The 15,254-nt window shown below is 44.9% G+C and overlaps 3 protein-coding genes across 4 annotated transcripts; 1 reads left to right on the top strand and 2 right to left on the bottom strand.

The window, feature by feature from the left end:
• The first annotated feature begins 1,585 nt into the window (after positions 1 to 1,585).
• On the top strand, positions 1,586 to 2,373 carry LOC117837212 (ferredoxin C 1, chloroplastic). Its single transcript, XM_034716799.2, has one exon. The coding sequence runs from the start codon at positions 1,718 to 1,720 to the stop codon at positions 2,150 to 2,152; it is 435 nt and encodes a 144-aa protein (XP_034572690.1). The 5' UTR covers positions 1,586 to 1,717; the 3' UTR covers positions 2,153 to 2,373.
• An 81-nt stretch (positions 2,374 to 2,454) lies between these two features.
• LOC117837213 (uncharacterized) lies at positions 2,455 to 4,760 on the bottom strand. 2 transcript variants are annotated; one of them, XM_034716801.2, is made up of 3 exons: positions 4,221 to 4,760; positions 2,859 to 2,944; positions 2,455 to 2,623 (listed from the first exon to the last, which is right to left on the bottom strand). In XM_034716801.2, exons 1-2 carry the CDS (start codon positions 4,600 to 4,602, stop codon positions 2,898 to 2,900), a joined length of 429 nt encoding a protein of 142 aa, XP_034572692.1. In that variant the 5' UTR covers positions 4,603 to 4,760; the 3' UTR covers positions 2,455 to 2,623; positions 2,859 to 2,897. The 2 variants fall into 2 exon arrangements, with proteins under 2 accessions (XP_034572692.1, XP_034572691.1); XM_034716800.2 differs by having other exon boundaries at positions 2,455 to 2,634; positions 4,221 to 4,757.
• A 327-nt stretch (positions 4,761 to 5,087) lies between these two features.
• Positions 5,088 to 9,957, bottom strand: LOC117837211 (uncharacterized). The gene is made up of 7 exons (XM_034716798.2): positions 9,327 to 9,957; positions 8,220 to 8,322; positions 7,753 to 7,893; positions 7,616 to 7,665; positions 6,841 to 7,230; positions 5,881 to 6,649; positions 5,088 to 5,764 (listed from the first exon to the last, which is right to left on the bottom strand). Exons 1-7 carry the CDS (start codon positions 9,508 to 9,510, stop codon positions 5,365 to 5,367), a joined length of 2,037 nt encoding a protein of 678 aa, XP_034572689.1. The 5' UTR covers positions 9,511 to 9,957; the 3' UTR covers positions 5,088 to 5,364.
• Between the last annotated feature and the right edge of the window lie 5,297 nt (positions 9,958 to 15,254).

The raw sequence follows: 15,254 nt of genomic DNA, 5'->3' as shown, positions 1-15,254 counted from the left end.
GGGAAGGGGGTCTGGGGGGTGGATGAGAGCTTAAAGGTGCTTTTGGTTGGGCTTTCCAACATGCTTTTGCTTTAGCAAAAATTAAAATCAACCAAAGGACCTAAAAGTCACAGATGTTTTAGGCAAAAAACTGTTTTTTCTCTAGTACAAAACCAAAAGCACATTCCTTCTGCTTTCAGCTGCTCTTGGGGCAAAAAAATTACCCACCTGCCACTGATTATGAAGATACTGGTTCGTTTTCCCCGTTCTATTTCCGTCCGACTTCCGCACCAGGCGCACCTGTCCTACCGCCGCCCCCGACGACCCGCCGCCCACCGCTCGCCGCCCGCCGCACCCCGCCACCCCTACAAATGACCGTGGCGGTGAGGAGGCGCACCGGGTCCGCGCATGGCACCGCCATGGCCCTTCGCGCTGTTGTTCTCTGAGGGTACCGCTGGGGCCTCGCCGACGCCGAGCAAGCCTTCTGTGACTGCAGCCTGCCCCACGCCCTTGTCCAGCACAGCGCGTGACCTCACCTTGAGCACTCTGCTCATGCCGAGGCCCTGCTTGGACTTTGGAATGCTGGCAAGTTCTCTGTAATTGGCAGACAGTGACATCTCCAAATTCGTTTCTGAACTCCTCACAAGTCACAAGTATAGTATTTGATCAAGACCTCAACCTCAGATTCAAGACAAGAAACATGGCAGAATAAGGAATCATTAGTATGTTGCAGGCCAGCCCAATCGCATTGATCATAGATGGTGATGGTTCAGTATCTCACAAAGCTAAAGGCGTGCTGGTAATTGCTAACAGAAACAGAGAGAATGTCAATCACAATGTTCGGTTTATACTGTGCTAGTGCTGCGGTTTGATGCTTGCCCTGTTCATCGTTTCCATAGTCAGAAGTGCTAAAAATTACAGAAATTTAAATGCACAAGAACATTTCCCAGCTACTACAATTATTTCTTACACAGCCTACAGTTTCACAGCTACTCTAATCAAATAGCCTTATGTTATATCCCACAGCTGTTTTTCTACAGCTAACAGCAGCTTTGTCGAAAGTCACAGTCCAACCAAATAGGATCTAAATGATTGTAAGAGGTTTGGATAAGAGGTTTGGACAAAGGACCGGTTGGAGGTATCTTTTTTAGTTTGGATTTTAAAGAAAAAGGTAAGAGCTTAAATGAGGTATAAATTGGAGTTGTTGTTACTAGTTTTAGTTTTATTGGTACTTGATGGCGGATTTATCCCCTCAAGCGTCCCTTATACCATATATCACTAGTTATTTAATAATTATAGAAAGAAGTAGTTGCGCATAGAGAAGATGTACTCCATCTGTTCCAAATTGTAAATTATTTTGATATTTTTAGATTTATAATTTTTATTACACATGTTCATGAATTAGAAATCAAAATGATCTAAATTAATAATTTAGGAGGGAGAGAGTAGACATCTTCATGAATTAGAAATCAAAACGATCTAAATTAATAATTTAGGAGGGAGAGAGTAGATTATAACTTGCCGAATACCTACCTTTTTGGGAAAAAAAATACTTTTTTCATTCCCCTGTCGTTAAGTACGGCTCAACTGCCGCATGCACACAACTTATTCAGGGAAAAATAAACAAAAAGAAAAAGAAAGAAAAACGGAAGCCTTATCCTCTGGCACACACACCACCTCCTCGCTCTCAGTCACACCCTCTCGCCGTACCGCGCACCGCCCGCGCACGGCGCACACCATGGCCGCTGCTTCAGCATCACTGCTCCACCTCGCCACCCCGATTGGCTCCCTACGCCTCAGCCTCCGCCTCCGCCGCCACCCCACCGCCCGGCCGGTAGCGTCTCGCCTGGCGCCGCCGCGGGCGTACAAGGTGACGATCGAGCACGGCGGCGAGTCCCGCGTGGTGGAGGTGGAGGGGGACGAGACCATCCTGTCCCGCGCGCTGGACGAGGGCCTGGACGTGCCGCACGACTGCAAGCTCGGCGTGTGCATGACGTGCCCGGCGCGCCTTGTCTCCGGCGAGGTGGACCAGAGCGACGGCATGCTCAGCGACGACGTGGTGGCGCAGGGGTACGCGCTGCTCTGCGCCGCCTACCCGCGCTCCGACTGCACCATCCGCGTCATCCCCGAGGACGAGCTGCTCCAGGTCCAGCTCGCCACCGCCGACGACTGACGCCCCGCCGGCGGCGAGCGGGCCGACCGGGCAACGGCCTCCGGCAGTGTGTAATAATGGTCCTGAGACTTGTACACCTATCTTGATCTTGATTAGTTCTAGTGACATAAACTTTTTTCGAGTGACTATTGGGATGATGCCTCTTTGCCAAATTTCTTGTGTCAGTTCTGTGCGAGAAGCAGATTTTTTGGTGGAAATGGGAAGATCGACAATTTCGCTAACATTTTGTGGCACAGTTACACATAGAATTATCCCCTTTGCTTTAATTTTCTGGAACTAGAACCACTTATGCGAAGCTGACGAGAAGCAAAGCAGTCAAACTTCATTTGTCATACAGTAAAATCCAGTCGAGTACAGACTACAGAATCATATTACAACATAGGAAGTGGATTTGCAGACTTGATAAGCTTCGGATTTATTTATTTATCGAAACAAAGCTTGGTCTGGAAACATCTTCGATTTTACATTTGCCTGCAACCAACCTGCATCAGATCATCAATGTAGTACCCATATGCATGTGCAGCTGTACAGGAACCATGAAGGAACTGAAAGTAGGAGGAAATGCGATAGTACTGTGGTATAGTAGCTGCCTGCTCAGTTTCCAACAGGCAACAGCAGATTTCTCACTACTGCGGGGAACTGAGAACGTGCAGGCACTAAACCAAAGAGAATCAGACACAATTATGCCCAAAAAAATTGTACTTACATGCTAAAGCAGAAGGAGCCAGCAAATCAAGCTCACTAATTACTTATCACTGCCTGCACCCGAGCTAGTAACTTCAAGGCCATTGCCTGCAGCAGAACCAAATCAGAGAGTTGTGTTTACGCATAACGGGGAAAGATAAACATACACATAATTCACAGTTTGGCCCATAGTTAGTAAGTCCAAGCTAGTAAGGTGACTGACTACTGCTTGACAATCAATAAAATTCCGAATGCAAGAACCAAGCTAGTAATAACATTATAGGATGTGACAGTGCTATACAGAGCAGTACCAAGTTATAAGTCTTAGAAAATCATTGACGAATTGACTAATATGCAAAGTCTGCGTTATTGATGGTCTCACAATTGACACTCGTGTCTCACAATAAGTTTTACATTATTTTTTTAAAAAAAAAACAGTTGTCTTCTCTGAAAGAGAAGCGGTTGCCAAGCTATTCAGGACATGGTTTTAGTCAGGTCTGTTTGCCAAACTCTTCAGGAATCAGGACATGATTTTTAAGTAGCTCCGAACTAAGTCTGAGTTATTGATGGTCTGGCACCCTTTTACACTGTTTTTATTTAAACGGCAACATTCTTCCAAACCAATTAAGTGTTTCACCATACACAGAGCATGGTTAACCAGATAACAGCAAAAACCAATCTATTTTCTGGCTCAGCTCTGTCTGCAAATCACTAACTACCCCTAAACGCTGACATGTTTGCTATCTATAGTCAATAGTTCACATCTTTTACTATTGCAAAACAGATACCAGGTAAGAGGTAGCAAAGCAGTACCCAGTTTTCAGGAATCATACCCTGTTTCCAAATTCCAAGCACGTTTACTACTCTTAGAAGAACCTAGTCAGTTAGGGCTTAAGATTGGCAACAGCACATGTGCAAGTAAGTGCAACACCTTGACCAGAAAATACACAAGAAAGGGCAATTGAACATTACATTACTACACCCTAATGGATTTGATCATAATCAGATACACACTGCATAGCTTAGTTGCGGGCATCATCTGGTTGTCAACAGCAAAGCAACCTTATTACTATGCATATGGTGCAAGAAAATGCATAGCTCTAGCAAAAATCCCAGGGGGAAAACTAACATTATTGTAACTTTTTTTTTGTGAAGAACATTATTATAACTTAAAAGCCAAGTTAGCACCAATTACTTATTCTATAAGTAGGCCATACAACATGCACAATCCTAACAATTCTACAAATTTTCAGAAGATCATAATACACAGGTTGTACAAATAGCACAACTCATGGACTTAGATCCAAGCAACTAGCAAGCCTTAGGCAATAGGGACTGCATCTGAACTATGCTCAAATACCATACGTGCTGTGGCATGTCTCACCGTCGGGGTCGAAGAAGAAGACCTGGCGCGTGCGCCCGTCGGGCTGCGTCTTCTCGAACAGCTCGGTGCCGCGCGCCTTGAGCCCGGTCACGAACCCGTCGTAGTCGGCGACGGAGAAGGCCAGGTGGTGGCGCCGGGGCAGCTGCGACGGCGGCGCGCCCTCGGCGCCGGGCCCCACCGCGACGGGTGCCGCGGCGGGGTCCCGCTCGATGAGGTGGAGCGCGACGTCGGGCGATTTCGGGAGGCGGAGCCAGGCGACCTGGAAGCCCGAGTAGTTGGGGGAAGGCACACGCTCGAACCCCAGCACGGCCTCGTAGAAGGCCGCGAGGCGGGGCACGTCGGAGGTCTCCCGCGCGATGTGGTTGAGCTGCAGCGTCGCCATCGGAGGCGAGGGAGAAGGGGAGAGAAGAGAAGCGTGCGGGGTGGGGAGCGGCGCGGGCGGCGAGTAGAGTAGTGTTGTGGTTGTCTCATGTGGGAACTGGGAACCGTGAAGGGGTGAGGCAGGCCAGCGCGCTGCACACGTGTGGAGCTAGGCGAAGGTTCGTGTGGGCCGGTTCTTGTTTGTGGTTGTTTATATGTTGGAATGCGTAAACCGAATTTGGAATTCATATCGCAGTTTTGTTTATTGCACAATCGACAGATTTTTCATATATCAGACACGATTTTTTTTATAAACGACACGATTTCAAATTTACTGTTTGCGAGACTCAAAAAATTGAGCCTAGCAGCAAAGCAAGGAGTGCAGGACTAGAGGCTGCTGAATAACAATGCGAGGGCAGAAAATGCTTTCGAGTTTCAACACACCAGATACAAGTGTCAAAAACAAAACGGCTAACGGAAGGGTGAAAGTGGACCCAACATGTAAAATAACGCGGAAATTAGGGAAATTCCATTTATGTTTGGAGGAGACATTGCATTACAGAGACGAGAGCTAGCTGCTCTCGTTAGTACAGAGCGCTGCATCGATGGATGACGATTACATTTCGCCTCGGGAAAATCTTTCCTCTGCTTTCTGAGAAGCTTTCCTTTGCTTTCAGGGGCATACATACAATTACAAGTAAATAAAAGGAACCTATAAAGACAGCATAGGAGATCAGGAATGCTGCACTTGTACTCCCTCGTCCAGTCGTCCTATCTTCGTTCATCAGTGCCTCGTCTCGACAGTGACTGATGATCTGCGGCCCCATCTCCTCTTGAAGTTGCGCTCATCGTCGCTCGAATCCTCACGATTCAGACTCCTGGAACTGGGTCTCGACCTCCGGCTGCTCTGCTTGTCGCCATACACTGGAGAAGGATCGCGCGTTCTCTTCCTACTCGAGTGATTCTCATAGTAGTCATCAGAGGCCCTGTCAGAACGCCCATGGTCCCTTCTCTCGGAACTTGACCTTGTTCTGCTCCTCGATTCTGATCTGTGAGGAGAGCCCAGTTGGCGGTTACGCACTGATGATTGGGGCAGACGACTAGTGTCCTTGGGTCTCTCAGCCAGCCTAGGTCGTGCTGCAACAGCTTCACTGCCATGGTAATGTGTGGGCTGAGTTTCAGGCCTAAAGAAATCAACCATGTGAACTATTAACATCACGATAGATGTTAATAACGGCAGCTGAGGATAATTCAGTAAAAGAAGATCAGTTCAAACTGAGGATCCTAAGACAATACATACCTTTGATAATTTGCTGGATAGCCTTGCATTGCAAGAGCCTGCAGTGGCATGCCATTGAAGGGATTTACACCATATGGGTCCATTGGATAACCACCGTAGGGCATGCCCATAGAGCTGTACATGTAAGGTTCAGGCACCCAAGGATACCCACTGACAAAAGGGTTGCAATATGCAGGGTCAAATGGAACGTTGTAACCATATTCAACATTGTTAACAATGTTAGGATTAACGTTCTTAGTTGAGTCTGCCTTCTTCCGCTTCTTCTTCAGTTGATTTGACCTAGTGGCATTGTGTTCTAGGGCCCCTGAAACAGTAGTGATCTTCGACGTCAATCCACTTCCATCTTTTACTTTGAGGACTTCAGCACTTGCTACAGCCTTCTCTGCTGACACTTCCGCAGAACTGCCTTCATCTTTTCTCAGAGTTCTAACGTTGGCGGGCGATTTCTCTAGAGGCTGGTTCACTAGATCACCTTCTGTGGCAACCTGGAGTCCATCATTAGGTGCAGATGCTGCTGATAGCTGGAGATTTGTTGATTGCTTCATCTCCCTTTCTGAGGTAGCAGAAGGGATATGGCTCTGTAATTGGGGATCAGGGTTGCTTCCTGATGAACTTCTGTGCTTGGTTGTACCACTTCCACCGCTGTTAGCCCGTGTTCCCAACATATTGCTGATTGTGCTCCGAAGTGTTTGATTGGGAATGAGATCATCTGCTAGTGTCTTGACTCCACAAATGCACTTCAATTCCGTAATAATGTAATCCCGAATGCCTGACAAAAGGTAAACAAAAAGTTGTTCTTCATCTTGTTCGAATTACTTGACACAAACAGCTAGATACTTCTATTACTAAAAAAATTGGACTGTAACACATCTTGAATACTTTTGGATAATGCACATTGATTGACACTCAAAAACCAAGATCTTAAAATACATGCATATGGAGTATGTGAAAACCACTTACATTTATCACAAAAACTGTCAAAACAGCACTTGCTTGTCAATACTGCATCTATCATCACTTTTTTACACAATCGGCAGTGGAGCTCTGCTGGCAAGTCATCAGCAGCACTCACTGGTGCAGCTGGGACAAGTGCTTCCAGAATGCCATTGACAGGACTTACAGTTACTACTGGGGCAAGAGACCGACTCATTTTATTATTGTCAAACTTGGAATCACCAATGGTCGGGCAATGATGAATAAAATGCCCTGGGATTCGGCATCTGTAGCATATGTATCCAGGTGGAGGCGTCTTGCTTTCCTGTGGGCAGTGTTGAATGAAATGGCCTGGAATGCCACAAGAGCGGCAGACGTAGCCAGGTGGAGGTGTCTCCCCTTCCAATGGTCCATGACCTTCATTCATCAAATAGAACACATGTCAAAAAAATGTTCAAAAACATATCTATAACAATGTATGTCAATTTGAAACTAAAGGCTTTGCTGTTGTAATGCAAATCAGGTAAAATACTGTTAGACATTCCAGGATTACCTTCTTAGTTTGACTAAAAATTAACAGTTAAGTGGAATCTGATCTGAGCAAGCTTAACACACACATAAATTTTTCATTAACTTGCCAAAAATAACTATTGCGTCAGTGACATATATGAAAATACTGCAGCTTTCCTTACTAAAAAATTGATTAATCTTTTTTTTTCCAGGGAACCTACTTGGTCTGTAATCTTAACACAGCAAGCAGAACATGAATGAAATTGAAGTTGAAACAAAGAATCGGCATTACCGTAGTTATGTCTTCCACTGCCTTGCCCTCTTTTAGATGGGTGCTGCTCCCTACATACACCACAGAACGATATTGTCAGAATGAAGGCAAAAAAAAGGTACAAACATTATGTGAGAAAATGAGTATGACATGCTTACAATTTCAATTCAGCCGCATCGATCACTGCTGCAATTGCAGCATCTTCATCTTGCACTCCAGTGGAGTTACACGATTTTGAGTTTAAGTCAGTAACCACTGACTTGTTTGAAGGTGCAGAATATCCTTCTGTGACTTCCCGCCTGCAATTAGTTGCATAAAGTTAGTATACTTAGTTATAATTTCTGCTCTTCAAGTTATCATTTAATGCAGATTTAATTGAGGCTTGACCTATAGACTTTGCAAGGTGACATGGCAATTTAAATCTGTTTGGACAGAGATGGTTCAAAGAACCTTTTTCCTGGAAGGGGAGAAAGTGGGGGTTCGCACAATGGCAGGTTAGCAAGTTCCAGTTGAGTGCAGATTCTACAAGAATTGTTCTATGATTTAAAATTTGTGTCTCCTATCTGTTCAAAAAGGACAATAATGAATTTAAATGTAAAGTATAAGATTGAGGAGGAGACATTACACGGGGGACAAGACGATTTTTTCTGACAGTTGTCCAGGAATGGAAATTCTGCGTACATGCACAGTTGTGTTCTGTAGTACCAATGCTCTTTCATCTGCATATTCTGGATTCAAGAACAAACAAAAGTCAATCAATCCACTAAAACAAGCATATTCTTTGTAAATTACAAAAGAATTCTTCTCGTGTACTGATGATGCATTTATAAGAAACTAAATGGAATTGTTAGGATGTAGACTGTGATCTTTGACTGACAGATTGACTTAAGTTCACAATTGGGATTACACAGACCCCTATTGAGATGTCCTGGATTCATGGTAGTATCAGGAAAAAGAAAAATGAAAAAAGATGTCACAATGACCACAATTTACAAATACAAGCTATCCATCGGGATTGCTAGGTGCAATCTCAAGAAGGAAGTTCAGCTACATGTGGAACATCTTTCATCAAGGATTACAGCTTCGCTGAACACCTTCTGAAGCACATCCCATGGGGCATGCATACAAAGAGACCATATGCAATTACATTGTACGATATTACAGCTCTCATATTTTTCTCAACAACAATGGGACATAGGCAAGTAAAACACAATTGTACTGAATGGAGTACCTATCCGTAGCCTTAACAGAGTTTTTTGTGATCGCAAACAAGAACCACAAAATACAGAACTGGATTGGATAACCTTCAATTTGCATCAACAAGAAATAAACCTACAATCAGTGAGACCCAAACAATAACATACGATAAAACCGTATGCAAGTTGCTTTGTTCAGAGCTACAACTGTGCACTCAGCATCAACTCCCAAACAGAGAGTACCAGCAACACTTGAATATATGGTCTTCTGATCATGAACAAATAGATGTTTGACTACATGCCCTGACATGTTCTAATAATTCCTAGAGGCTATAGCATGAATCCAAACATCTCAGCGGCTCCGATCATAGCTAATTTTCCAAAACTGTGATAATAAATGGTGGTTTGCACATAATTTTATTAAATCTGTTGTGCTGCATAATAGAGCAAAGGCAACTATGATGAGGTTTTGCGGGATGATATGAGCTGCTGTATAAGAAATCTAGTAGAACGAAGCTATTGCCGTTAAAACAAACCTTCGCCAGTCTGGGCGTTGGAGATGATAATATCTTCTGTTTCACGGCCGCGGGTTCGCCCACGACCGTGCTTATCACTTGTCTTGATAAGCTGCTTAAGCTCTGAGACAGAGATAAAAGCATGGGGCACTTGCATAGAATAGATATTCTTTTCACTCTTATATTGGTAATACACAACACCCATTATGGATGGATGGCGAGACTAGAGGCCTCTCTTTCTCACAATTTTTCACGAGATGGCCTGAATTTTTCTCTCCCTCAGATGAAATACACGAAATTGAACCGATAGAAGAATCGCAGATCAAATCGATCTACTGGGAGGCGGTCGGCGGTCGGCGGAAGCTCGCGGATCCCTTCGAGTCGAGGCCGGGCGGGCGGAGACGAAGCCTGGAGACCGCGCGATTCCTTTGACGCCGCCGGGGGAAGAGCGCAGGCGGAGAACTCCGGTGCTGAGCGCCGGGGACTAGAGGTGCCGGGGAACGGCGACCGTGGGGTAGGACCGGCCGATTCCGCCGTATAAGGCCGCCGGATCTGGAGGTGTCGCCGGGGCTAGGGTTCCGAGGCGCGTGCGGAGGCAGGCGATGCGATTGGAGAATTTTGTGGCGGCTAACGGCAGCGGGTGGCAGGGGTGCTGGACTTTTATAGGGTAAGAGATGAGAGCTGAGAACGCGTGAACGAGTCGGACGCGGCTTCTTGCTAGTTTCCGTGGCGAATTTTTTTTATTTTTATATTTTTTTTAAGAAATAAATATACGGTCGAAAAATTTGTAGAAATAGATCTCATATTTCAAACGGTGGTAGGTAGCTCTCCCACCAGCGGCTTGGTTTATGTGTGTGTTGGCAAAACCTTGATTTGTTTATTGGTCTTTTTCGTGTAATTTTATCTGATATTTTTTTTAAAAAAAATATGTAGTTATATTAGAAGCACTAAATATTGAGAAATGTCACTTTTGGTTGCAATATGAAACTTCATAATTTGAGAAATGTCATTTTTTATTGCAATATGAAACTTCCTAATTTGAGAGAGGTAGAGAGATTCAAGGAAGTAACTGAAAATGAATTAACTCCCGACTATTAAATACATAGCTGTTCTAGCGAGATTACAACGAAATCGTGCACAACATACGAACAACAATGACTCTAGGGTGAACAATTAATTATAGATTACAGCGGCATGTGCAGCACGAATGCTATCCTAAACAAGCGTTGTTGCTAAACCTAGCATGCCTTAGGTAATTGAAATAGCTAGGGAAAGAGCCATGTTTACTTGCTAGTAGAACTGGCTTTGCGAGAACTGAGAGGGCCCAACTCCATAGTAGCTAGCACCCCTAGAGGATGGTCGAGACGGAGAGTGATCCTTGTTGTGGTGGTAGGAGCACTTGCACCATGGATCGGTACAAATCAAATCACTTGCAATGTTAACCGCCCGAGGATTTGCATCAACTTCAGATTGAAGATCCTCGATCTTAAACTTGAAGTCAAAGATCTTGCACTTGAGGTAGTCGATGTACTCTTGGGTTGGCTCAGGAAGTGGTGGATCGACACACTTGGCATAGCGGCAGTTTGCTTCATCGAGATAAGATTGAACGTGATGTTAGTTTCTAGCATGAGAAGCTTAGGAAGAGTAAAGAAGTAATAACTTGACTCACCAAGCCATACGAGCATCGAAAGAAACGTCAGCTCCATAGCCATCATACAACTGGACGACACAAGCCACGCCATGGGGACACATTGACCACGCGTCGTCATAAGACCTAAGGGAGTTTGGAGGGGCGTAGTTAGCCCTGTCCTCTAGAGGGAAGTCGTCGAGGGATGCCTCGTACTCTATTGGGAAAAAAAGAGCCTGACCAATTGATGCTACGAATAGGAGCATCCCCTCCTCTTCCCCTCCTCCCACAACCTCTCCCTCTTGTGGATGCCATTGTTCTTCCTCCTGCTTAGTGGTGTGGAAGGATACGGGAGATGGAGGTCCAATATAAGGAGTGCTGAGATGAAGATGCACTGCGCCCTCATGTGCTCAGTACCCCGTCGTGTTCCATCATCCTAAGAAATTCTAGATATAGGCTTTGCAGGTGCAAGGACGTAGGGGTTAGTGTCGAGTACCATCCGCCTGAGAAGGCTTCACGTTCAGGATTCTTGATAGTGTAGACTTTTTAGTGAGGGTTCACGTCAACAGTGGAAACCACTCTTTGAGTATTGTACTGGCCGCAGAGCAGTATAATGGGAATAGTATGGAATCTTAGTACTCAAAGCATGGAGATGAAATGTTATCACAGTACAAGCAATAGTACAATGGCATCCGAGGTGCCCAATATGACAAACCTAAAGGGCACCTTCCCTACGATAAAATGTCTTACGTAATGTAAATCGGTGGAAGACAAGTAACGTTCTATTGGGTGAACCGGGAAAGTTTCCCCTTCCTCGTTGTTTTGGAGGAACATTCTGCCTCCTGCTTCTTCATCTTCTTCTGTCGCTCTTCTTTCTGGAGGAGTTGTACCTGACAAACTTCGAATTCTTCCTCCTGCCATTTCAGTACTGCCTCTCAAGCACCTAACTGGTCGCGTCATCTCTGCAGTTCATTCTCCTTGCCTTTCAAACGAATCTGTTGTTGGCGGACGTGTCGTTCTTCCTCAAGCCGAGCAACACGTGCCGCGTCTCGAGCCGCTTCCATCCTACCATAGTATTGAGCTTTGGTCTCTAGCACCACTGGTCAAATGGACACCCCCCATAGGCCTAGTGTCGATCTATTTCATGAATGTGCATGCTTGAATGTTCATTCATTATTAGTTCAAGGTACCATTATGTACAAAATGTATTTAAAAGGTTTATGAATGGACGGACTAACATTAAAATCATCATCAATGTGGGACACTTGAAGTACCTACACCCCTTCTTCCCCTTGGGTGTCTCATTCTCCCATACTTGCAACCACGCACGGAAGCCGCAGTGGCATTTGGGGTGCTCATTCCATGGTGGAACCCCATTTCGCTCCTCCCTCTACGACGACATTTCTTAGAGGGAGACACAACCTCACTAGAAACGGTGGATTCATGTTGGGAAGTGTTAGTAGTGCGTTTGAATGTTGTCTGAACGTCTCATATATAGAACGCTACTGAGATGGTCCATGGACCATGTCCATAACGGCAAATGAAAAAGGACATGCAAGGACATCATACCCTGTATCGGTCTAACTGTCAAAGTCTCTACACTGGGCTATATAATGTAGTTTGCAAAGGAGCACACATCATAGTCTATAGCAACATACACATGATAGCCTGCACCGGCCTAAAAAAGATGAAGGAGGTCATATGGACTAAATGTGTCCTTGCTTGAAACGAGGAGCATTACGACCACGTTTTGCTGCCCGCTGCGCTGCTCTGGTCTGGTACTGGTCGTACGTGAAGGGCTTCGATGGGGCAACCTCGCGAGGCAAACGTCCTGGTGCGGCCACAGGTGGTGTCGCGAAGTCCCGAGTGTAGCCTTATGTCGGAGGCACGGGCGCGTCACCCAACTGCGAAGGACCTATCTCATCAACGTCGTAGCTGAAAATGGAGTCCACACATGCCGAACTCGTCCTCTGGATCTCCTCCTCTACGAACTTCTCATCGGTCCCTCTGTGGCCTGTGTACCCTGTTATCGAACCAGAAAAGTGTTATTGGCAATTTCATTCCGTATTTGTAATGGAATAAAAAGCATGTATTGATGAAGCACTGAAGTCGTCCACACGGAGTGGAGCTGAAGACGGTCCTGGTGCACTATATCCTCTGTACTGTTGTCGAGCTGTGTTACAAAATTATAAGTTAGTATGAGCAATTGGTCAATGGAAAATGACAAAGTAACGAACACATACCTGTGGGGGTCACGTATTGCGTACCCGATGCGTAAGTGGAAGGACCTGCTCCAGTAGCTACCCAAGATGGTGCACGTGGAAGAATCAACTCCCCACGGTATGCCGGACGAGCGGGTGCAGGAGAAGACAAACCAGGGTAGACAGCCCGTGGTGGAAGCACAACGTCCGTGTGAGCACCACGGCAGCTGACAGCCCGTGTGAGCACCAAAAGTTTATGTCAGGCCGTCTCCTCACTACAAACCCTAACAGATAGCTCCACTTGATATCTATCAAGATCAAAAGCCTTAAATAGCCAGTTGCATATTAAAGCCCAAGTCCTCTCTCTTGCTATTGGTAAATTCTTGCAAAACGACAGAAATTCAGAAAATCTACCCCTTCTAGATCATATCTAACCTCCCCTGACCATAGAACACTTGGAAAAATTAAGTTTCCGACATGGCTGTCAATATACATGATACAAACAGTGGAAATTACTCTCATGTACTTAATTTAAGTAAGTCCAACAACACCTACATTTGAATATATGGTAGAAACATCTAACTCGAGCATTGCCAATAATAACAATTTTAGAGTTATCTAAAAATATGAACAAATTCATTTTATTTTACCCAATCAATATACACGACATTAACATTGGCAATTACTAAATTTAACTAACCTTAAACAACCCTACTTCCAAAAATATATATAAAGATATGCACGACATGAACAAAAATTGTGAAAAGCATCTTGGTCCCCTTAAGTGTGTTTTGGTGATTTAATGACACAAGCTTAAGTATCTAACAAAGTTTCAAGTGCATAAGCAGGTTTAAAAGGATTATTGGTTATGGAGCACTTGTGATTGACCCCTCAAAAGGAAATGAATAGATAAACGGCAAACTTTGAAGACTAAATTTATTTTTGGTTTGAATTTGAGTATAGGAATGTCGTACTATTAAGAGGGATGCGTAATCTCTGGACTTTATGTTGAAAAAGGTGCTCAAGATGATCTAACAAACCTATGAGAGACACATTTACACCTGCACATCACATGGCGATACTTAAAATGGTGCTAACTTGAGAGGTCCAAATTTTTCGAAAAATCTTCCGGAATCTTCCGGAGGTTACAGAGTTTCCGGAGGAGTTCCAGAGGTCTGGATTTTTCCGGAAAGTTTTTCGAAAGAATATGAAGGTTCCGGAAGTTTTTGGAGAAAGTTCCGGAACTTATCCCCCAACGGCTAGTTTTAGGGTGAAGGGGTAGTATACCCCCTCACCCCCTCCAATAGAAGCTCTCTCGCCCCAACACTATGATGAACTTCAGAAAAGCTTACAACTCCCCTCTTTACTCTCCTTGGCATTCTTTGTGAGATTTGGTGGGGATTTAAGCAGGAATTTAAGAGAGAGCAAGGGAGAGTGCTAGTGGAGTTGAATCTCCATCTCTTGAGCACCTTGTTCTTCGTCAGCCTGGTGGTTCCGCGTTTGTTACTTTTGGAGCTTCAAGCTCCTAGCCGGCTAGGCATTGCCCGTGGAGCATCCAAGGGTTGTGGCTACCCCGGGAAGTTTGTATTACCCCAACGATTGAGTAAGTGACTCTAGCTTGATCTTTAGGGTCACTAGAGGGAGGAAAGTGGCTTAGGGGTGAAAAGCCCACCTTTGTGGGTCCTCATCGGAGATGTAGGCTTCAAGGTGTGAAGCTGAACTCTGGGAAACAAATTCTTGTGTCTCTTGTGCTTGTTGTTCCTAAATTCGTTCATATTCAAGCATAGAACATATTTCTAAGGCTTGTGCTCGATCTACATTTCTACCAAATTTCCAACTGTTCTATTTTGTGCCAAAGGCTTAGAATAACCAATTGCATAACCTATATTCGTCTAATTAATTTTCAGCAAGTTTTTCTTTAGGTTGTAGTTGTGGCGGATCCACCTCGGATTAGCTAGATCAAGGCACGGTTAAGTCGCCTAACATGCGACACTCGGCCTTAATTGGGCTAACACGAGATGCCGTCGGATTTCATCCGATTTAACCACTTGAACAGGACCGAGTTAGCAAACTCACCCGAAGGTGAGCGGTTTCAGAGAATACAACAAGTCCACTGAGCTA

The sequence above is a fragment of the Setaria viridis genome, chromosome 9 (genome assembly GCF_005286985.2).
Source record: "Setaria viridis chromosome 9, Setaria_viridis_v4.0, whole genome shotgun sequence".
NCBI lineage: Eukaryota > Viridiplantae > Streptophyta > Magnoliopsida > Poales > Poaceae > Setaria > Setaria viridis.
Note: the sequence above shows the minus strand (reverse complement) of the source record. Positions and strands in the feature narration are given on the sequence as shown.

Bases quoted from the DNA above. Each gene is read 5' to 3' on its own strand.
- LOC117837212 (XM_034716799.2), top strand. From the start codon at position 1,718: ATGGCCGCTGCTTCAGCATCACTGCTCCACCTCGCCACCCCGATTGGC.
- LOC117837213 (XM_034716801.2), bottom strand. From the start codon at position 4,602: ATGGCGACGCTGCAGCTCAACCACATCGCGCGGGAGACCTCCGACGTG. The intron at 2,945-4,220 runs GTGAGACATGCC...GTTCTGCTGCAG, and splicing joins CTTCTTCTTCGACCCCGACG to GCAATGGCCTTGAAGTTACT.
- LOC117837211 (XM_034716798.2), bottom strand. From the start codon at position 9,510: ATGGGTGTTGTGTATTACCAATATAAGAGTGAAAAGAATATCTATTCT. The intron at 8,323-9,326 runs GTTTGTTTTAAC...TCTTGAATCCAG, and splicing joins CAACGCCCAGACTGGCGAAG to AATATGCAGATGAAAGAGCA. The intron at 5,765-5,880 runs GTATGTATTGTC...TGATTTCTTTAG, and splicing joins TATCCAGCAAATTATCAAAG to GCCTGAAACTCAGCCCACAC.